Genomic DNA, 24261 nt, shown 5'->3' with positions numbered 1-24261 from the left:
GTTTATCTTCCATTTGTGCATGCAGTTTCATTGATTGCTCATTAACATATTTTTGAATTTCATTGAACATTCATGTCTGTTTCTTCTGCTTATCGCATATTTTGGTTGTCAGTTTCCTTGATTGTTCATATGTTCATGTCGGAAGCTGAAATAAATTAAAATAAACAGTTTATTAAATTCTATATTAATGTTGGCATTCTTTTATGTCACGTGAACACACATGTCTGTACATATTAAGGTAATGCATTAATAGAAATAAATCATGGCAGGGTTATAATTCTAAGGTTCTAACATCATGTTGTATTGTCTACCAATTGTGGTATGAAAAAGCCACTTCTAACTTTCCCTACTTGTACTATTTTGAGCCTTTCTATAGCCGGCCAATGGAGTAGCTGCATTTATTAATGTTCCCAATTAGTTCATAGCTTCCCAGTAGTTTTTGATTATTAAGACTGTCAATTATTGTTCTTGAATCCCCTTCAATATGAATCCTTACAATTACTTTATTTTGAGCATGAATCTGGCTGCCACACAGTGCTTTCACCTTGTCATTGAGAGTTTACCTTTGTCAGGATAATAGCTTTGTTGCCTCATCTTATGCAACCATCAGAATTTAGTTTACATTTCATGTGCTCTCACAGCCTTGACCTGATATTTGCTAGTTCCTTTTTTAAGAGTCCTTTTATCTCAATAGTCAATTCCGTTCATTCCAACAATAACTATCAGACTTAAATCTATTTATACACTCTGAAAAATGAGCAGTAGAGAACTGCAAGATACATAAGGTATAAAGTTTTACTTCCATTCCAGAGGACCATATGTAAGATGCTTCGATACTTCTACTTTAAGGTGTCCGTCCCTATTTTTCCTTTTTGCCGAGTTGATTTGGTGAATTGTTATGCCACTGGGAACACAGATTGGGAATACACCTTATCTTCATCTCTCTCTCTCCCCCTCGCTCTCCCTATTTCCCTCACTCTATATAAAAATACCAAGGAAAAAACATGCTGCAGATCTTGAATTTATGGCTTAATTGTGTATTGAGCCCCTACATAGCTGTGTCTTGGGGAGAGGAAATAGGAGAGCTACAATAGATGCTTGCCACAAGGTGCTGGTATTGATTTTCATTTCTGAGAGTTCAGCAATATTCGTTCCTCTAGTTTATCATTTCTTCCTCCCTTGCCGACTCAAGCCAAATTCTTCCTATGCTCCAAATTTTACCTTTATTCCCACTTAGATCTTATCATAACATAAAATTATATAATACATTTATACTTTGTTAAATGTCCCATACTCTGTTAGTTCATTGGTAAGACCCTGCATGAAAACAACTCCAAACTTTTCTAACCTTCCAATCCTTGTATTAAAGCAATTTTGGATCTTCTGTTGGACAACTACCCTCCCTTTCAATCTTATCCTATTCCTTCTGGGGACTCTTGGAGCCATCAACTCACCCAAAATTAAGTTTCCTCAATTCGCCTTTTTGGCAGTACATAATTTTGTTAGTTTGCATAGTGATATAGGACAAGAACCAAGACCTTGGGAAGATCCTTGTTTGGGAATAATTAAGAAGAATTGGGTTAAGGGATTGTTGGGTTTATGTAGTTAATTGTGCGTGTAGTTTAGGATTATGTGTATTTGGGGGCTTTTTTGTAATATTTTTTGTTTTTTAAGGGTATGTTTGTAATTTAATGTAGTTTTAAGGGTATATGTGTAATTTCATGTGTTAAGAGGCTTTCTTATAAATAGCATGTCAAATCCATGTAGAATGGTTGTTGAATTTGATGTGAAGTGAATGTGAGTTTTCCCCATTGTACCTTTTCTCTCCTCTCTTCCCGTTCTTCTCTTCAATTTCTTCTATTTTCTCCCTATGGTTGCAGATCCTTGATGCTGCCCCTGCATCACACAGCTTTTATATTTTTCTGCACAAGGTTATCTTTCAAATATATAGACTGCTTCTGAACAAAATCTTAGAATTTAGTAATACATAATTAGACTTATTCTAAATTAAATGTGTGAATCTAGTAATACATAATTAGTACTTCATTTACCTCTCTGATCCTTATTAACGTTAAGGTTGGGTTTCTGTTATTCCATCTAGCATCGAACTGGAAAAGAATAGGCATTCGGTGAAATTTGGGAGTAGTCATTACTTTCTATTTCTTGTTTTGGATTTATAAAAATGTTTGCATCATTATTTGCAATAACAACACATTGTTTGAGTAAACTATCAAATTCTTCTGTTATAACCACTATTTACATTTTGCGGACCATAGATAACCTAAGAGAAATTAAAGTTTTCACATGATATAACTTTCAGACTTAGATGTAGTTTATCACTTAAGAAATAAACACCCTCTCCCAACAAAATAAATAAATAAATAAACAAGCGAAGAAGAAAAAATAAAACCTTATAGAAAATACAATGTACAAAAAACTATATTCATGATTGCTGTGTAAAGCAATGTGCAAAGTGGATTACATATAGGCTGCACAAAAAAATTCAAGTAGGCTATCAACAAAATTTACCATGTTAATTACAATTAGATCTATAACCATCCAATAAATCTTTAAAACTTGTGTTGAGTGTTCCACCCTCTAAAAATCTCTAATTTTATTCTTTCTCCGAAGGATCTGAGAAATAGCAAGATGTGTTGGGGACCAATTCTTCTTTTTAGCATATTCCTCCAAAAAGCTGCCACGCAAATAGCTCACACGTTGACTAGGATCACACCCAACAAATCCCCACATTTGCATAAATGGATTCTCAATGATCTCTAGCAACTAGAGAATGAAAAAGTGTATGGTTAACCGAGTCTCCTTGATTTTGGCACACAAAGTTGCTAAGATCTCCACTCATCTTTGCAAGCAGTCAGTCCATACGCTCTCAAGGAGCTTCCCAAGGGAAGAAAGCTGTCTTTGGAGGGAGCAACGGGTCAAATGACCCCACACAGGGAGCTAATCCCTCTTTCACCCCAAAACAATGTGCATTGTATATGCTTGTAATTTTTTGCCAAACTTCCCTGCATTTTTTTAGTTTTCCTATTTCTAATGAATGTAAATTTATAAATTTTCTCTGGACTAACGAAGTACGTAGGCATTTGAAGTTTTGTAGTTGAACCCTTCTTCATGAAGTTTGGCTGTTTTGCTTTTGTGTGTAATGACATTCTGATTGCAGCGAATGGGGAACATTGATGCTGCTGTTCCCTTCTTTGGGACTGGATTTAACAAAATATATCCACTTATTATGGTTATATACACCGTGTTGGTTGCGAGCAATTTCTTTGATCGGGTAATTGATTTTTTTGGGAGCTGGAAGAGATTCAGATTTCAAACTGAAGCAAATGATACAGATGGATTTGATCCATCAGGTTTAATAATCTTGCAAAAAGGTTAGCATGACATGATTTTGTATTTAACTTTCCCAACTTCCTATGTTTTACTTGGTCTAGAGCAAGTGCAATTATCATGTCAATAATTTGTAGGTGTGTTACATGGAGCTTTGCCCCATCTAAATTTTCATATTTATAACCATCTTAGGGCATGTTTGGATCGGTTTGGAGTAAAAATAATTTCATGATTGAAAATATTTCTAAGCTATCCTACAACATTTCAGCATGAAAGTTGTCTTTGATGCAAAACTAGCTTTGGACTCCCTAGAATCAAATTCAATTTTCCAACTCCAATAATGTGATTAACCATCATGTAGAAAGCTATACCGAGTGAATACTTAGTTTTTCTCATGGTGGATGATAATGTGAATATTGTTGCTGCAATGTGAAATCAGTTCATATTTGTTCTCATGTTCTCAGAACGATCTTGGCTCGAACAAGGCCGTAGAGTTGGTGAGCATGTTATTCCACTGGCGAGGAATTTCAATAGCATTAGTATGGATGTTGAATCCAGCAGCAATAGCATGGTATGTGAATATTTATTGAATGGTTGGAGCCTAATTTTTCGTGAATTTATTATGTATGGCATGAAACATGCTTGGATTAATGTGTTGTGGTTTGAAATTTTCTAAATATGAAGGAGAAATTGGAAGTGTAATACATAGAGTTAAAGGAGGTTGGGTATAATTGAGAATGGCTTTGGGCATTGTTGTGTGAAAATAGAATACTGTTAAAATTAGAAAGGAAGTTCTATAGAACAGCTATATCCTATAAAACTAGCTATATGGTATGGTTCAAAATATTTGCAGCTAAGAAACAATATGCCCAAAAGTAAGTTGCATGCATGAGAAATATGTATGAATGGTATAAGGAGCACATATGGTAAGCTAGGTATTTCACATGTACATGATCAAGAAAGGGTGGCTAAGATGGTTTGAGCAGATGCATCATAGGCCAAGCAACACCAGTGGGGAGGGGTATTGTTAGTCTTAGTAGCAGGGGACAGTTTAGAATAATAACTTGGATTGAGAGTATAGGGAGTTGACATGATGGATTTGTCTGGACATACAATTTGCCTAGTTGAATTCACAGCTGTAGAACATGATTGCTTTGATTTAGTTAATTGACTAATTACCATTGGTCCTTTGGCCCAATGGTATCTATGCAGAGGAGGCCTAATGTCAAGCCTCCTAGGCCTCACATCAAGTCAAGTCACCTTGAACTGGGTGCAAGGGAAATTTTGGATATGGAAATAGGATTAGTGGGTTAGGATCATGGTTTTAAATAATGGCTGCGATCGTTATCATTACGTAACGGTTTTTTGGGGTTATCAATACCGTTACACACCGCGAAATTGGTGGAAAGAAAAATCACAGCTGTTGCGGCCGTTACGGGCCACGACCGTTATGTAAAGGCCGCTACAGCCATCATGTAACCGTTGCAGGACTTTTAAGCCAAAAAAATTATTTTATTTTTTACTTTTTCTTCTCACTTTTTCCCTCTTTCATAAATCATTCTCAATATACCATGTGGCGAGAGGGGGAAAAGATTATTTTGAGAATGACAATGATACAAAATTTACTTTTTCTTGAAATACTCATGAGATGCATTAATTAACAATTTGAAAATACTAACTTGTTAGGAAAATATTTTATTTTGATGATATTAGTATGATATTTATGTTCTATATTTTTCAACTTCGACCTTGTTCTTTTCTAGTTATTTTATATTTTTATTATTTGTAGGTCTTATGTGTCTAGTAGATTAATGGACTGTATAATGTATTTTGTTTTATTAATTAATTTAGCACACATAAGAATTTATCATAGATAAGAACAATGAGAAGTATAAATACGCGCACATGTAATTTTTCTATCAATGGTGGTTTAAAACAAATGTAAACTTGTTGCCCTTACCAAATAACTTAGTCGAACTAAAGGATCCAAAATATACTAAAACTCTTTCCAAGAAGGATTAAAAGCTTAAAACATGCAAGTATGCTAATATGCACAGGTTTTGTGTGTTTGAAAAAAATTCACAGCCGTTACACCCGTTACCGTTAGGTTATGCTACCCGCTACTGCGATTTAAAACTATAGTTAGCATGTATATCATATGTGACTGAAAAAGTGGGGGGGAATTTTGAGTGAGAATTTGGTGGCAATGTAGGAATAACTAGAAACATTTTATTAACCGTGATGTTCTTTTTTTTGGTTTAATTTTTTTTATTTATATTTTTAAAGTTTTCTGGAATCTTGTGTGCTTAAATTGTATTCGTAAATGTAATTTTTCTCCTGCAACACTATAACTTGAGCATAAACACTCCAAAAAATGCTCAGGATCGGACTGCTGTTGTAACGAAGGCAGCAACGAGTTCAAACAAAGAGGGTACAAGGGATGGTCCATCAAAACATTTGAAAGATGAGACTCGTAGATATGGTGGGAGCAAAGAAGTCATCAACAACAAATATGCTGCCATTCGAGAACAGAGCAGACATGCATCCAACACAAAGCCAGTTGAGAAAAACATAGCCTCTGCCAAGGTCTCCTTGCTCGACACAGACAACTCTCAGGCTGGTCCAACAGGAGGGGCTGGTTCTGGTTTGGCCTCGAAGTGGGAAACAATGAAGACAGGTTTTCAAAGTTTTAAGGCAAATATAGGGGCCAAAAAATTTCTTCCTTTACGACAAACCCAGGAAACTAAACTTGTCTCCCGTGTTTCTTCATCCGAATCCCTTGATGAAATATTTCAGAGATTGAAAAGGCAAACTGTAGACAATGGAAGTAATAGTGACGAGGATGAAGATGGGATGGAAATTAGGGTTTCAGAACACAACAGATGACATCCCGACTTCTTTTTCCCCAAGTTAGATTACTTGTCGGTGTTGTAAAAATTGAGAAAGCCCCCAGGATGCACTGGCTTTGAAGGAGGGTTGATATTGGGTTTTTGAATCACTTGTTCTAAAAGAAGCCCTGGAGACCGTTGTCCATACTGAAACCACATTCATTTAGCAACTGCTAATCAGAAGAGGAGGGGGGGATACAGAGGAAAATATATACATGCTCAGCCACCATGCTGAGCAGCAAAGTTGTATTGTAAAAGGGGGAATTGTTATATTTGTTTGTATTGAGTAGCACAACATCTTGGAATTCGGACATTTGTTAATCCTTTGAAAATATTGTTTTCTTTTACAGATAAAAAAAAGTTAACACACTACTTTGATAGGGCTAACAATTCATGCCCTTTACCTTCTATAGGAATGCAGAACATTTATTATTCAAATTCCGACTGCAGTTGTTTCTGGTTGATGGATGAGAAGAGCTCCCATCGAAACTGCCCTGTTTAACTATATAAAATATTAAATCTGCATAAGACACATATCACTTGTGTAAATATAACATTAATAGGATTGCAGAAGTTCAATTAAATTTGTTTAAACATGAATCATTTTGTAGATTTCAAAGTCGACATGTCAAGTTACCGAGTGATTTAAAACTCAGTGTAAGCTCTGAAGTGAGTTATAAAATGAGTTGGGTCGAGTTGAGTCAAGTTTGAATCTAATGCAAATGAGCTTGACCCACTGGAACCTAAACTAAACCCTTATCTTGGGTCATTAAGCTCCAGAATGTAAGATGATGATTGTGAGAGATTAAAATAAGAAAGTTGGTGGGTTGGGCCAGCAAGAGAGATAAGCTTAATTAAGGAGAGCGCGTACTACGCAGGACCTTCGAAAGCAGACAACCTAAAACAAGGTTCCTTGCTTGCTTGGGGGAGTTCAGGTAACGTAAAATGTGTTTGGATGGAGACGGTTTGTTTGGACGCATTCAAAAAGGAAACCATTTTCCACAAGCAAATTAGCTGTTCGTTGCATTCCCATTTCCATTTTCCCACGTCCATCCCGACTCACACACAACTTTGATCCAAACACGACTCTTCTTCCTCCTCAAATTTCCGATTAATAATATCATCATCCTGGATTGGAAGCTTGAGCACGCGTGGCGGGCGCAGTCAGCAGTACTTAATATTCAAAATTGTCGTGTAGGACATCAGCCACACGGATACATGGCTCTTGATACTATCTAATCTAGGCAGCAAAATGAATCACTATGGCGTGAGTTTTCATGCCACAATCAATAGGGCAATTTTGATAAAACTAAACATTCAGTATTGAGCATTGAATTAGCTTTGAATCTTTTAAACTTATTCAAAGCTTGATCGAATCCCCTGACACTAAAAAGTAAACTTTTTTGTTTTCAAAGTTGTCAAATTACTAAAAAAAAAAAGAAAAGGCTTTTGCACCTAATATAGTGCACTAACCGTTTCAAATCAATTTGAAGAAGTTCTATAGATGGGGAGATGGTGGTAGGGGCGATGGTAAGATGGTGGCCGTAGGCGTTCCTTTCCTATTGTGGGAGGTGATCATGGGAGGAGGCGGAGGAGGCAATGGGTGGCCAATGGTGGTGGGAGTTCCTCACCTGTTCTAGATCTAGGGATTTTGTCTATTTTGAGCGATTGTCATAGGAGGCAATAGGTGGTTGGTGGTGGTGGCAGTTCCTCTCGCATGCTCTAGGTTTGAGGAATTCATCTGCTTTGGGCTCATGGGAGGTGATGGGTGATTGGTAGTGAAGAGAGTTCCTTGTCTACTCCAACTTAGAGGAGCTCATCTATTGTGAGAAGATGGATGGCCTGTGGTGGTGGAAGCTTTTCACCTACTCATAGTTGGGGAGTTCATATGTTGTGGGATGGGAGACAATTGGGAAGGTCTAATTGTTGATGCTCTTTCATGCTTTTGATCGACTTTCAATAGAGGATTAATCTCTTAATTCAAAGCCCATTCAATGAATTAGATCTATTTAGAGTGTATTTAGTGCGAATAAACACCCCTTCACGCAAATTATAAATGACATAGATGAACTAATCAAATTCAAATGTTAAAAGAGATTTAAAAATTGATGGCAAAAGCACGCCCAAAGTTTTGTTAAGTTTAAAGTATGATTATTTTGTTTTTTTGGCCCAAGAAATCTATGCTTGCGCTTGGCCTCTCTACTCATAACGATCTCAACAATATTGTCTCTTCAAAATGGCAAATAAGGATGAAAATTTGTCATGAAATGAATGACAACAACAATTTTCTCTTGCATTTTTATTTGTTTGCTGAAAAATGAAACATAAGTTTAAAAGGCTCTACAACAAGGCTATAACAAAGACTAATTGTGTATTAAAAAGCTCATCACTATGTCCTATTCATAGCTAACTAGGCTATGAGTAGGATCTCGGATGCCTAATCTACTATTCATGCTATCAATGCATACCTCAAAGAGGAAAACATGGAGTAAGGGGAGTGACCATGCGGCAATGACTACTCGCCTAAAGGAGATTTGATTATTGCGGCCGAAGGCCAAACTCATATGATTGCACATCTAGAAAGTAATCGTGAGTAATTGTGTACTGGGCTTGACCACATCTTTGCCCATGCTATAGGATATCCGATACATCATCAAAGTCGTTGGCAAATGGACAACTCTAGTCAAACATGGTCAAAAGAGTAACCACTTCTTTAGAACTGGGTATGGGGCGCCATTATTTTTAAATTCAAATTCAAATAGGTTAGTTAAATATAAGCAAAAAATAACTGTCAAATTCAGAAAAAAATGTTGGACACTAGAGTTGGGGTGATGTTAAGATGATATCTAATTGCAATCTTTTTATTTAGGATTTTATTGAAAATGAAACCTAATGATTCTTGGATAGGATAATAGATGAAACCAGAGGTAAATCATTGATTTTGAGAGGTTATGAACTAACCTTACAATTGAAATAAATATTGAGGATTAAATATTTACTCGCAAAAGTTTTGGGATACAATCGGATGAATTTCATTGTCAATAAATGTGTATTCGCTCTCATTCAACCTATCTCTTATTTTGTCAAGAATATTTGGCTTTTTGACAGAGGCGACTTGAACTCTTATTTTCATAAAAAGAGTTTGTTTTGCCTTCCACAATAAACATATATAAAAACACTAAATTTCAAATATGAAATCATTAGATTATGCTTACAATAAATACTCGTTTACTACTTGTGTTCTTCAAATTCTAATGCAGAGCTTAGGAATTGTGGATTGCACTATATATAAAATGGCCCTAAATTTCATGATTAATGATGCATTAATTATGTTTAAATTATAAACATATTACAAGTTGAAATTAATAATTAAAATAATACCTGCTAGTGAATCATCTTGCAGTTCGACTTAATCCCCACTCTTGCTCACATCGAAACTAAAAATAATTTTTTTTTCTACTTAAACAAAAGCAATCATGCAACTTCCCTGCAGGAGATCATAGAGACAAACAGAAAAAGAAGCTTAAATCATCATTTGAAGAGAAAAACTTCATTTCCATCAGTACAAATCATTACAGAAAGCTATACAGCAGAAGCCTGTTTTTTTTTTTTTTTTCTTTCAATCTCTTCCCTACTCTGAGTCTTCTTCTTCCTTCTCTCGAATATTTCGTTTTATTTGCTGAAACATCTCACCATCATACATATAAATTCTCTACTTCTCAAACCCGTCCCTAATACTCGACCTCGAATGCGTAAAAACCTCCATCGTCCTTTTCCCGGACGATCGAAACAGCTTCCACCAAAACCCTGCTTTCTTCTTCCCTGCGGCCGCCGCGGCGTCCCGTGCTCTGCCCGCCGGCACGATCGCTATCGACCTGCTCTTCCGCAACCCATTATTAAACATAATAGAAATCGCACCGCTCGAGTCGGAAGCGTTCCGAATATGGCGGCGATTCGGAGATTGGTGATTCGAACTAGAAGCTGTGGAATAAGGAGGAGAAGAAGACACGGAGGAGGAACAGTAGTAAGAAGCCACTAAAGCTCTGTTCTGCGATGAAGAAACAGAGAGCAGAGCCAGCCTCTCTCGAAGACAAGTTGAACAAACTCCCGGGAGCTGGTTCAGATTTGGGTGCTTCTTGCAGATCCCATCGGATTCTGGGATACCCATTTCGATTTCGATTTCGATTTGATCTGATCTTCTCTTCGATTAAATGATTGATTCGTCCTCTGTTCTAGTTTCTACCTTCTACCTGTTCATCGTCCCTGTTTCTTCCCCTGCCATTAAACCCCTGCTTATATACGGAGTATTCCCGCTCCGCGATTGGCGTTGCGGGGCTTTTCCCGCAATGCTAGCGTGACAGCCGTCCTGCGCATTTACGCTCACAGCTGGCTTAATCTCCGTTGAATTCCAAACCAACGGCCAGTTGGGCGACGCAGGACCCACTTGGGCTGCTGTCATTTTGGGTCTGAGTGCACGTGCGGAGTGGGTCCCAGAATGAGAAAGCATTCGTGTGGTCTGACTTTTTGGGTTGATGGGTCAGGTGAACGGACGGGCGTGATGGGGTGTGGCGGAGTCGAGGACCCCAGTCGCGGGGGGGACTTGATCGGATAGTGACGTTCGAGATTTCGTTGGAAACGGGGAGGGAGGTGACTCGTTGGAGACGGGGAGGGAGGTGACTCGTGGAGCGGCGGTGCACGTGGGGCGCATGTAGTCTCGAGCCACGTGGAATTTAAAATTTGACAAAATTGTCTTCGCACGAGGATTTAGGTTCCGGTTCTATGGGCTCGTGCGCACGCCCGAGGAGAGCGAGGTAGAGAGAGATGATAGGGTACATTAGGTTGTATTATAATAAATTTATAAAAAGCGGACGAGGAGGAAGAAATCCAACCCACGTGATGGTGTCCCCTTGATGGACGACCATGATCGGATTCAGAGGTAGAGCATGTATGTTCCCTCCTCCGTCCACATTCTTCGAATGCCGCAATCCAAGCTTGGACTAAATCAAAATTATTTAAAACTAATTTTATGTAGTGTTTTGGTAACATAAATATTAATTTAAATTTAATATTTTATTTTATCTAAATTCCTACAATTTTTATGCTTACCCCTGAAATCTAAATTTTTACCTTTTTTTTTTTTTGTTTGAGTTTAAGTGCTAATATGGTATATTATAATTGATGAATTTTGAATTTTATGCTGAGGGGCTCAGACTTCTAACTGCTTCTTATGGATGTGATGCTATTTTATTATGTATTTATTATGTTAGACCATGAATAGAGCATTTTATTTGTTACAGTATAAATTGATTGATTTCGTCCCAAGTAGAATGAGAGGTTTCATCTGCTTTATTTCCTAAGAAATTATTAAGTTCGACTATTATTCACATCAAATTTTAGAAAAATGATCATATTTGTTTGCATTGTATAGCTTTCATGGCTCAATTTTAGAAGAAATTAAATTAAATTTTATATTATGTTTCACATAAATTTATTGAACTCCCAATTCGAGGTTTAAATATCATATTCTTAAGCATTGGGCGAGTGATTTAACAAAAATTTGACTGAAATATATATATTTTTTGAAAATTATTTTAATTTTGAAAATAATTTTGCGGGGTAGAAAATTAATCCTAAGAAAAAAAATCCTCTTCGAAAAAAATAATAATATTTTTCTTGTTTTTTTTGTTTTTTGTTTTTGAAATCAGCTAAAATGGAAAATATAAATAGTCATATGACAATTTAATGATATAACGCATAAACATTGCTAGTATTCAAATTTTAATTATGCTTTAACTCCATTATATATATATATATATATATATATATATATATATATATCCCAATTCTAATGATAATATTTAAAATTTTGAATTAAACCACAAATTACAAATTGAAATATTCATTAGAGTAAATCATTATATTCTAATGCCATCTATTCATAGTTTTTTTTTTTTTTTTAAAAGATATTAATTATTGACTTTTTGAGTCCGATCTCTGTTTTGATGCTGACAAAACACCAGTATCTAATGTGCGTGTCTAGTACTTGAACAGGTTAATAACTCAATACACACACATGGAAGCTAGGAGGAACTTGAAGTCTATACAATCTGGTGCATTCTATGCATGGAAGACGGAAGAGCAAAAGACAAGAAGACATTTGATTTAATTGTAATTGCATTTAGTTCTATATTTCAGTTTGTAATAATGCATTGCATGCATGATGTGTATGGAAAGTTCAAAACGACTGTAGACAAACCCTAGGACCAACATTTTTCATACAAAAACTTTTTTTTAATAACTAATTGGTTAGGGTCAAAAGTTAGGGTTAGAATGAACTTTACAAAAACTTAGAGCTTTTGGCTTAATTAAGAAGCTCAGTTGGCTGATCGAATTTAAACTAAGCCTCCACGGTTGATCGACCACACTGAAAGCTTGAAGTCAAAGTTTTACTATGGCTCGATCGACCAAACCTGTTTTGAACGTAGCTTCCTCGATCGACCGACATGTGAAAATTTGATTTTCCACCATCCTCGGCCGACCGTCCATTTAGGTCAAAATTACCTCAGTCAACCGAACGTGCCCACTTAGCAAACCGATTTTCGGCTACGCCTACCGAACCCACGAAGGGTTCAAAAATCGCCCATGCTTGGCCGACTGGCCTCTTACCTCGATCGATCGAACCTCTCGAGTTAGACAATTTTTTAGCACTGAAATGAGTTTAAAAATTAATTAATCTTTTCTAATAATACCCAGCATATCCCCAACGGTCAGATTTTCATCCAACTCTATATGCTTCATAATTCATAATTAGTATGATGATTAACTAGAAAAACCTCTAAAATTTTTATATCTTATTTTTACTCTTTCTAGCTAGTTTTTCATCATCTCTTTGTTATTTATTTGAAAAATCATTTTCAAGAGAGTATTCTTTATCTTGGGCATTTTATTTTTACAAATTATATTGCTTATACTCTCATATCTCATTCATTTTTAAAATCATTATCTTGAGAGTAAATCCTAAGTTTTCTCTATATATTTTTATTGATAAACATCTTTGGAGAAAAACTATTCCTTGCTTGTGAATCTTGCACATTCATTGCAAGATTCAAAGGCTCACTTGCTTGTGCTTGCAAAAATATTTTTGAGCCATAAACCCTAGATTATCCAGCACTTTATTTAGAAAAATATTTTTGGAGGGATTTTTTATTTGGATTTGTTGACCTTATAGGTCATATCCCGTTTTAATTATGACAAATACTTTGATATTTAATGGTTGATGAGTTTGTGTGTAGGATCAATTGGAAGTATTATATGGTGCACGCACATGAATTTGAAGAAGATAAAGACCTAGAACATTTATTTGTTATAATTTAATTGAGTTTTATTCGGGTCTATAATAGTAAATAGGAAATGGTCTGTAATAATCAATGCATTACATGCATGATAGGGTAGATAATCTCAAAGGATTATTGAATGACCTTAGGGATCTGGTCGATTGATGCCAAATTTTTGGGGTTAACTCACAAAGACCATATATTGTCTATAGGATCATAAATATTGCATAAAAATGTCCCCCATAGTCCTGAAAATAAACGTCATATAAATAGAGACAATTTAATAAAGGGAAAAAGATCGAAATGCCCAAGGATGGCATGTTCGGTCGACTGAACTCAGTTACACTGAGATCTTCGATCGATTGAACCCCCACAGGGTTAACATGTTGACCTTTTGGTTGACCGATCAGAAATATATAGGCAATGCCCTGGTCGACCTAACCCCCATGTGGGAAATTCCAACCGCTTGGTCGACCGAACCCCTAAGTCCAAAATATCTCGGTCAATCGAAGTTTGACCAGTTCGGTCAATCAAACTAAGCACGGTCGATTGAACCGTGCGGATTAGAAAATCGCCTTCGACTTGGTCGACCATTTTTTTAGTTCAAAATACTTTTGGTCGACCGAACTGAGACACTCGGTTAACCGAACCTTGAGTACGGTCGATCGGTGCTTTCGGGTTGGCTAATTTCACCGAGGTTAAAACAATGTTAAATTTTATTAACCTCACTTAAATTTTTTCTAAAATGACCAATATATCCTAAACGGTTATAATTCTAGGGAATTCTATATATATCCTCTTATTTGCAAAGATTAGCGCAAGATTAGCAAAAAAAATTAGCAAATTTTCTCTGATTTTCAAAAGCTCTATTTCTCACATTCAAGCTTCATTCCTTCATTCTTACTCATCCTTATTGCAAACCTTGCTAAGTAAAAGTGTTATTGTGAGTTTTTAGCTAAGCTTACACTCTCGTTAGTTCTAATTGATTGAGATATATTTTTATCTGAGAGTAAGCTTGAGTTTTTCTAGGAGACTTCATTAATAAGTCTTCCATAAGAAAATTTTGTAGAACTTGTGAGTTTTGCATCATCATTGCAATACTCAAGAGTTCATATTGTTTTTTGCTTGTGAAATTAATTTTTTTTTACACACCATTTTCAAATATCCCTTGTGCTTATTTTTGAGAAAAATACTTTTGCGATATTTGCTTGTGTTGTGAAGATCTTTGTTGCTGAATATTGTGTTTGATATTATTATCTTGATACAAAGATTCTAACACTTACACTTTCACGTACTGATTGCCATATTTGCATAAATCTTTGAGAGTAAACATTAAAACTACATTGAATTTATCATATCTTATCATTTTGTAGCGTGTTGATTGTATTAGTGCAAATTTGCTTGATTAAGAAGCATATAATTTGTACGCAAACTTTATTGTGAAATCTGTTACATTCCAGGCGTGGCCTCAGGGGGTATTGATCTAGTCCGTAAGGATCAGTTGTTAGGGCTTTCTTCGCCCCACAAGGAGAGTGTGTAAGGGTTGAGGTCAGCCCTGTGGATTTGACTTGGTTGTAACTGGTACCGCTCCACCCGTTAAGTGAGCTTTAGTGGAATCCTCGGGCTTGCGAGCTAGAGGCGGGGACATAGATAGTTGGCCGAACCCCAATAACATATCTTGTGTCATTCTCTTTCCTTGCACTATTTAATTTTTCGCAGTTATTTGTTTATATTTCAAATTCTGTGAATGCTTGGAAAATACTGAGATTGTGTTAATTATTTTAATATTTGCTCATTTATTTATCTGCGTTATTGAGGAATGTTTAGACGACCCTAGGTTGAGTTATACTGTTGTTGGATTAAATAATCTTAGGAAGAATTTTTAAATCTCCAATTCACTCTCCCTCTTGGGATTACACCAAAGCTATCGGGGTTAAAATCTTTGAGCACTTATCATAAACATCTGTATGCAAAGATTATTTTACGAGAAAATCACCATATTCACATTGAACTTATTTTCATATCATATTTGAGTGCATATTGTGCTTATTGGTGTACACATCAGCTTGTGTTAGAAGCAATTTATTTATACAAAAATATTTTATTGGTTGTATTCCCGGCGCGTTGGTTGGAAGAAGGAGACTCGCCCTGTGAAGAGTCCCGGATTGCTTAGACCCGGTTAAGAAAGTACCAGATAGGTTTAGACTCGGTTAAGAAAACTAGGTGCACCATCCTGTAAGGTGTTGTAAAGGTTGAGGTAAGCCCTGTGAATGTGACTTGGGGTATTCCTTTGCCTAGTAAGGAGAGGGAGTTTGTAATCGGTGCCGCTCCACGTAAGTAGGCATTAGTAGTGAATCCTCTTACTTGTTAGCTTGAGGCATGGACTGACCGAATCCCGATAACATATCTTGTGCATACTCGTTAATTTCTAAACTTTATTTACTACATATGTATGTTATTATTTATTACTTAGAAATATTGATATACTAAGATTGCTTCAATCGTCTACGTATCTACTTAGTAGAATATTTGAGATAATTAGGATTATTTAGAAAGACCTTAGGTTGCAGTATACTACTTGTGAATTTGAACTATACCTAGATAATAATTTTTAAATTTTCAATTCACCCCCTTCTTGGGAATACACCAATTCCAACACTAATGTTGAAATATTTGATTTTTTTTTTTTTGAAAATTTTGAAACATGTAATGATGTAAATCAAATACTTGAAGTTTTATTATCAAAAAATTTTAATTTATTCTAAGTACAAATATGGTTGAGATGGCCACTATGCTCAAATGTGGGACCTGTTGTGATCCTCTGTATGCTCGAGATACCCTCAAGGCACACGTTTTGAAAAGTATACTTTTATCGAAATTGAATTAAAGTATAATGGTAAATTGATGAAAACATTTAGTTTTCTACGGTTTAGTCTAGTATTTTTAACTCAATGTAATAAGATTGACTAATTTTTTACATTTTACAACCTCCCAACTTTTATTTGGTTAAACAAAAAATTGACAAATATCTAACGAGATATTTAATATCATTTATGCTTTTTTTTTTTTTTTTTCAAAAAAAATTTCTAAAGAAATTTTACAAAGCACAATATTACACCAATTCATTTGACTTGTTATATTGTTAAAAAAAGAGAATGATATTTTAATTGACAAACATTTAGTTTTCTACGGATTAGTCTTATATGAATTTAAAAATAAAAATTGTTTTTATCTCTAAACCAATTGATGCACATGGCATGTCACATCACGAAACTTTACTTGCCTCACATTAATTAACTAATTTAAAGTATACAATAATATAATGAGAAATTTTTTATTCTTTTAAATTAATTCATACATTGAACTTATAAAGAAAAGTAATTGGTTCATTGAATTTAAAGAAAACTAATTAATGCATAATTGGTTCATTGAATTTAAAGAAAACTAATTAATGCATTTAAAATCAGGTGATGTTGCCTTAGTGAATTCTAATATTTTATTTAACACGTTCAGAAAGCTTAGATTGGGTCCTTGAGCTTAATTATCATTATTTGAATAATCTAATCTTGCTTATAAATATTCCCACTTGAGAGAAAGTTATTCTTTTCTTGATGCTTAGTATGTTTTGTGTAACTTATGAAAACTATATAAAAATTAGGAATCTCTTAGTAACAAGTCCAATTAATGACAATATAATATGGAACTATATAACAATTACATGACCTACCTTGAATTGCATTGCCTCCAAGGACTTCCTCCCCCTCCCACCTACCTCTCTCTCTCTCTCTCTCTCTCTCTCTCTCTCTCTCTCTCTCTCTCTCTCTCTCTCACACACACACACACACACACACACACACACACACACACACACACTCACATACACACACACATACACACACACACGGATTCATGTTTTTATTCACTTCTATTGCCAATAGTAGAAGCAATATGCCTAGAGAATTAAGCCTCTAGATTCAAGGTCCTTACCCTTATTAAGAAAGGTTTCTCTCAGAGAAGTGAAGTTTGAAAAATAACAGTCAAACTTGAAGCTATGAAAGGAAAATAGAAGAATAAAGAAATGCAACTAAAAACTTGAAATTTTTTAGAAAAGAGACATTGGAAGAGGTTTAATCATCAAGAATAAGTTAGGGTCGAGGAAAAGCTTTTGTAGCTCTAGATGTTGTGAAGAAAGAGTAAAGAACGAAAGGATAAAGTTAAAAACCAGAACCCTTCAAATTTAGGAAGACTGCAATTTAATTGAAGTCAACAATCCAAATCACTGTGTACATAGAAACATATCTTAGCCTAACACATGCCTCATATGTAACCATCATGTATTGCAATCAAAGCGACACATTAATCACGATAGAAAATATATTTGTATATAGTGCCACCCCCCCCCCCCCCCCCAACAAAAAAAAAAGGGAGGTTACAAATGATTAATATTTTTGAAACCAAACCGTGAAGTCATTATTTTGAATTTTTTGTTATCATCACTAATAATAATTGATGTAATAATATTTTTGTCCTTAATAATAATTGAATTAATTTGTTAAATAATAAATACAAAATAATACTGAATTTATTTATGAAATAATAATTATTGAAATGCATTAAGATAATCCAACACTTCAAATGGGGGGAAGTATCCTAATTAGTGAGTAGTAATATCATTTTAATTAATATAGTCTTAAGATAGTTTAATTAAATTGACTCCTTAAGCATAATTGTTGCTTAGTGAATAATCATGTCTATTAAAAATATGTAGATAAATTGATCTTTTTGCTAGCCCTTAGTTCTGTTGTTATATATAGTAATGAGTCCAATTAATGTAATATATATATTTACTAAAAGAGGGCGGCACCTCCATTTATTTATTAATATACCCTCACTTTTGACGGAAGAATACCGTGGTTACAAGATAAACAAAAGGGAGAGTACAGAAAAATCCTCCCAAAAAAAACTAACACCAGCAACCAACTAAATTAGGATAACAAAACTAAACATAACTAACAAAGAAGATAAAAACATAAACACAACCAAAATCAAAACAAAATACATTAAATGAAACTCTAGAGTTGAACTAATGACGAACAGAAATGAGACCCCACCTATCCATCCGAAGAATACCTTTCAGATAACGTGGTAGAAGGTATTGTTTTTCGTAGATTATATTGTTTCCCATTTCTCCGTCTTTAGCAAAAAAATCAGTCGCACTATTGCCTTCCCTATATTGATGCATTACCATGACATTCACTCCTTCTAACTCCACCACGAGCTCCTCCCAAAATTTCCAAAGATACCACAAAGTATATCTACCTTTCCGGAGCTAATGAATTACAATTCGCGAGTCACTTTCAATAATTACATGAAAATAATGCAAACGTTTGCACAAAAAAATTCCTTCCCTGATTGCTTTTAATTCCACACTATTATTCGTACCATTGCCAAAATAACTTGAAAAAGTCACTTTTATCATACCATGGCAATCCCGAATAATTCCTCCACCTCCTAAAGTACATGGATTGCCCTTACAACTCCCATCACAATTAAGTTTTATCCACCGTACTGGAGGTTTAACCCACAAAATAATTTTTCCAGGCCTGTCGTAAACTCCCTGATGCTTAATTTGAAACTCATTCAAAATCTTAATGTCTGACTTTTTCAATTTTTGAAAAGAATTGGTGCTCTCAGCAATAAAACTAACCCAGAATCAAACACTTCTCCACATCTAATTTGCACTTTGATAAACTCCTTCCATTCTCGCTTTACATCTTCGATTCTAGAGGTACCACGTAATCAAACACAGAATCAATCCGATTAAAATACCTTTAATAGATGATTTTTGAGCATAGTGGAACCAATTTGCCATTTTGTTTTTCCAGAGAAGGGATCGTTGGAAAGGAATCCCCAATGCCACACTAGCCCGACGCTAAACCTCTGAAGCCACCTCACCTAAAGAAAGAATATGATCAATGTTTTCCTGACTTCTCTAAACACAGCAATCACAAACCGAAGCCATCAATATTCCTTTGGCCTGAATTCTATCATCTATAGTCAAGCATCTAAACCGGGCTCTCCATAAACACATTGAAATTCTTCTGGACAATAAAGAATGCCAAAACTAGTCATTCGACACAAAATTATCACTTCTACTCCTCACCGCCTCCCAAGCTATTTTTGTAGAAAAATTACCGTCAGGAGCAGGCTTCCAGATAAAAATATCTTACCCACTTTTACCCACTGATACTTGGTGCAGAATTTCCCTTGTTTTATCGGCACCAACCAATTCCAATACTAAATCATAGTTCCAATTATTATTTAGCCAGAAATCCTTAATACACAGTTTCTTGTTCAAAATATCCTTAGTGCTCACAGATAACGGGTCTGATGACAGCCACCTATAGAACCAAAAAGAAGAGTTCCCACCTCTCACTAGAATTTTAACATTATCCATAACTTCTGGAATGGTGGCCATAATTGATTTCTAGAACTGAGAGTCATTTGGTCTCCCATTCCTTATTAATAAGTGATCATTTCTGCAATGTTTAGCCCTGAAAAAACCTACTCATAGATTGTTAGAGGTGAACAATCTAAAAGCAAATTTCATGAGAAGAGAATTCTGAACTTCCTTAAGATCTCACAGGCCCAGACCCCCTTCCGAGGTAGGTTTACAAATTTTCCCCCAAGAGCTCTAATGAATCTTCCTTTTATTTTTCACCTCTCCCCATAAAAAATTAGAAAGAAGAGAGTTAATAAGAGAATATGTGACTTGCGAAACCTTAATAACAGACATCAAATGAATAGGCATGCTAGACAACATATGTCTTAATAAAATCAATCTTCCACCTTGCGAGAGCAACTTAGATTTCCACCCTACAATTTCCTTTCTAATTTTCTCCACAAGAGGCTCCAATGTCCTGGAAGATAATTTTCTAGACACCAAAGGCGCACCCAAATATGTAACTGGAAATTTACCTTCCATGAAACCCGTGATTCTTAATAAACCACGCTTCCGAGCAGGAGTAATGTATTTCGAAAGGAATAACGCTAACTTTATCTTATTGATTTTTTGACCTGACCACTTCTCATACATTTCCCAAGTGTAAACTAAATTTCTGATAGACCTCTTCCCACCAATCGCAAAAATAAGAATATCATCCGCATATAACAAATGCGAAACTAATCGGCCCCCAATCGGATGATTAAATTGACCAATTTGACTAGTCTCATAGTTTTTCCTAAGCAACCTTGTCAAAACCTCATCCATTATGATGAATAAATAAGGAGAGAGTGGATCCCCTTTCCGCAAGCCTCTCGTAGATTGAAAAAACCCTTTAAAGGTTCCGTTCATCAAAAGAGAAAACCATGGGGACTCCACACAATTTTTTATGAGCTTGCAAAACCTCTCAGAGAAACCAAAAGCCTTAAGAATATCTAGAAGAAAATTCCAACTCACTCTGTCATAAGCCTTAGCCATATCGAGTTTTACATCACATTGCTGTTAGCCATTTTTTTGTGCAAAGACTGAACCATTTCTTGAGCAAGTGTAATATTTTCAAAAATACTATGTCCAGAAATAAAAACCCCTTGTTCATGTGAGACCAACTTATCAACAACCTCGGTTAGTCTAAAAACAATAATCTTGGAAAGAATTTTATAAGCCACAGAGCATAAACTAATAGGCCATAGTTTATCAAAGTTAGAAGGATTATCCACTTTCGGAATTAAAACAATAAACAAAGAGGAAAAAAACTTGGAAAGAGTAGTGCCCTGGAAAAAATCCATTGCCGCATCCAAGAGATCTTTTTTTACAATGTCCCAACAAGATTTATAAAATTCAGAGCCAAATCCATCTGGTCCCGTAATGCTTTCTTTGGGAATAGAGAACACCGCTCTTTTAACTTCTTCTTCTGTCGGTTCGGCGTAGAGGAAATTATTATCAACATATGAAAATTTTAAGACATGTGTATGCATGAGTGAATGTCTTAGGGTCATTTCTAAGTCCTTCTTTAGGACACCGAAAAAATCTGGTGTCGGTCGACCAAAGGGTGTTCCCTAAGGTCCAACTACGGTCTTGAGCTTATCCTTTTTAGTTTGAGTTTGGTTTGAGCTTACTTATTAGATCATGCATGTGATGTGTGTGTGATTATTACAAACCAATCCATATTTACTATTACAGACTCTTTGCATAAAAATGAAATACAATACAACAGAAATTGGGTCTTCAACTTCAATCTCTCTTTGTGCATTATGATTTGTCAATTAGAATTCCTGCACATAACCTCAAACACCCATTAAATATAACAGGTATTTGTCATTATCAAAATCGGGCGTGACCTATAAAGTCAACATACATTATTTCAGAGATAAAATAAGAGGAAATCCCTTTATCGGCTCCATTGTTAGGTCAACTTCCATGCAAATACGTGCTCCCGATGCTCTGGTACGGTTGATTGTTGCATTATCAGTTCCAAGATAACGACCAAAACGATTCGTTATTATTTGAAGAAAATCTGTTCGGTAAAGATGCATTGGTAACCTTGGTAAAGAAATCCATTGAGGAGCCAATGAAGATTCTTTTTTGGTATCAAAATCTTTCATCCACTTGAACAACCGAAAAGAATTGCCTTCCATAGTTCTACCTTCCCTTGCCCAACCATGCAGAAAGTCACATTCTTTTTTCATGTGAATTAACACGTGATAATCATCCATAACACTGATCGTTGGACTTTCCGTCAAACCCCATGTTTTCACAATCGATGGCCAAATTTTATCAATAAATGGCCGATTCCTCAAAAATTTCATTACTAATGCAAAACGAAATTCTTCCTCAGCCTTAACCATCTCTACTTCTGAGAATATAAATCTTAATTCCCCATTAATATTAACGAGTAATCTCATAGGAATTTTGAACGCAGACATCTCCACTTTTTTACTCACAACTTGAGCATACGAATGCACCCCGGGCCTAGCCTGGACAGTATTTCCCCTCCGACGGTGCGGCCATCGGCCGGGGACAACACTGGATTGCAATATATTGAGATTAAAGATAAAGTTTTCTAAATGGAAAAGAGACTGACCTGCATTGTTTGGCGACTCCTTGAGCAGTGACGACATGTAGTTTACGAGATCTGTCCTTGATGGCGACGGCTCGCAGTTTTGTCACAAATCATTGTTCTGTGCTACCCCTCGTGCGTCTCTCTGAAAACATAAATCTTGAGTCTTGGCATTCGCTTCGCAGGGAAAAGCAGTGAGAATAATGCAAATGAAGAGGATATAATAAACGCTCTCTTTATCAAAGATGGTTTTGTAAAGAAGAATCAAAGAGAGTGCATAAAATTTTCTTGGAATGTTTAGTATATAGCAAAAGAGGTATAAAATATTTAAGAGAAATTTTCCTAATCACTTTTGCTAATCTAATCTAATTATTTCAAATGAGGGGGTATATATAGACATCCCCTTGATTAAAACCATCTAGGATATATAGGGAATTATTATAAATATTTTAAAACAATTTAACCAAATTAACCTCGTTTTATTATTTTAACGGCGGTAAAAATATTGGGACAACCCAAGAGCACCGGTCGACCAAGGGAGGTTCGGTTGACTGAGTGTTTCCAAGTTCGGTCAATCAGGTAAGAAATGAACTAGAAGTTTGGTCGACCGGTTATCTAGGTTCTAGAGGCGATTTTCCTTTTTAGTGTGGTTTGGTCGATCGAGAGCTTTTGAACTGAGTAGTTCGGTCGACCAGAGCGTTGAGTTCTCACACGTGGGAACTTGGTTGACTAGGGCGTTGGCTTACGTTTTGGGCTTGGTCAACCATATAGTCAAATGGTTGACTCCGGTGGGAGTTTGGTCGATCGGGAAAGAATGAATTGGCAAGTTTGGTCGACCGGACAGTGGTCAAACTATTGACCCAGTTTCGGTTCTGTCGATCGAGAGATATTGTACTTGTGCAGTACGGTCGACCAAACATGCAACTTAAGTGCATTTCAGTTCTTTTTCCTTATGTAATCACCTTATCCTTATAACCATATATAATTGTGCATGTATGAGTGCCTTAGGGTCATTCTAGGTCTTCTTTAGGACACTGAAAAAATTCGATATCAATCGACCAAAGGGTGATCCCTAAGGTCTTTCTAAGGTCAAGAATTTGTGTAGGGACCTAGAGTCGTTCTAAGGTCTTTAAGCTTGTAGTTCCTATATGCATGATATGCATTAAATATTACAGACATTTTTCCTATTTACTATTACAAACCCGAATTAAATAACAATGAAATACAATAAAAATGATCTTCACGGTTTTCAAGCTTTACTTCATGTGCCATTAATGTATCTGTTAATATAAACCTGTACAAATACTTGAACGTCATCAAATACCTAAGTATTTGTCATTGTTAAAATCGGGATATGACCTATAGGGTCAATAGTATACAACAAAGTAGGGTTATGCTACGTTGTGACAGTCAGAGCGCTATCTACTTGGTGAAGAATCAAGTGTACCATGCTAGAACCAAGCATATGGATGTAAGGTTCCACAAGGTCCGAGAATTGATTACTTCAGGTGAACTTGTATTGTAGATGATTCATACATCTGAAAACGTAACGAATATTTTGACAAAATCGATTACTACTGAAGTTCAAACATTGCTTGGACTTACTTCATGTCTTCAAGTGCTAAAGGGAGA

At 35.6% G+C, this 24261-nt stretch overlaps 2 protein-coding genes across 2 annotated transcripts in view; one reads left to right on the top strand and one right to left on the bottom strand.

The window, feature by feature from the left end:
• LOC131159571 (uncharacterized) overlaps positions 1-6674 on the top strand; it is a 32827-nt gene extending 26153 nt beyond the window's left edge. The window contains exons 12-14 of the mRNA XM_058114589.1: positions 3179-3392; positions 3813-3919; positions 5731-6674. Coding sequence (XP_057970572.1) covers positions 3179-3392; positions 3813-3919; positions 5731-6234 — 825 coding nt within the window. The 3' untranslated portion in view covers positions 6235-6674. The remainder of the gene's footprint in view (positions 1-3178; positions 3393-3812; positions 3920-5730) is intronic.
• A 3274-nt stretch (positions 6675-9948) lies between these two features.
• Positions 9949-10404, bottom strand: LOC131160079 (uncharacterized). The gene has a single exon (XM_058115400.1). The coding sequence runs from the start codon at positions 10402-10404 to the stop codon at positions 9949-9951; it is 456 nt and encodes a 151-aa protein (XP_057971383.1).
• Positions 10405-24261: the final 13857 nt, after the last annotated feature.

This window comes from Malania oleifera, chromosome 7, assembly GCF_029873635.1.
Source record: "Malania oleifera isolate guangnan ecotype guangnan chromosome 7, ASM2987363v1, whole genome shotgun sequence".
Lineage (NCBI taxonomy): Eukaryota > Viridiplantae > Streptophyta > Magnoliopsida > Santalales > Ximeniaceae > Malania > Malania oleifera.
This window is presented reverse-complemented; position numbering and strand designations above follow the sequence as displayed.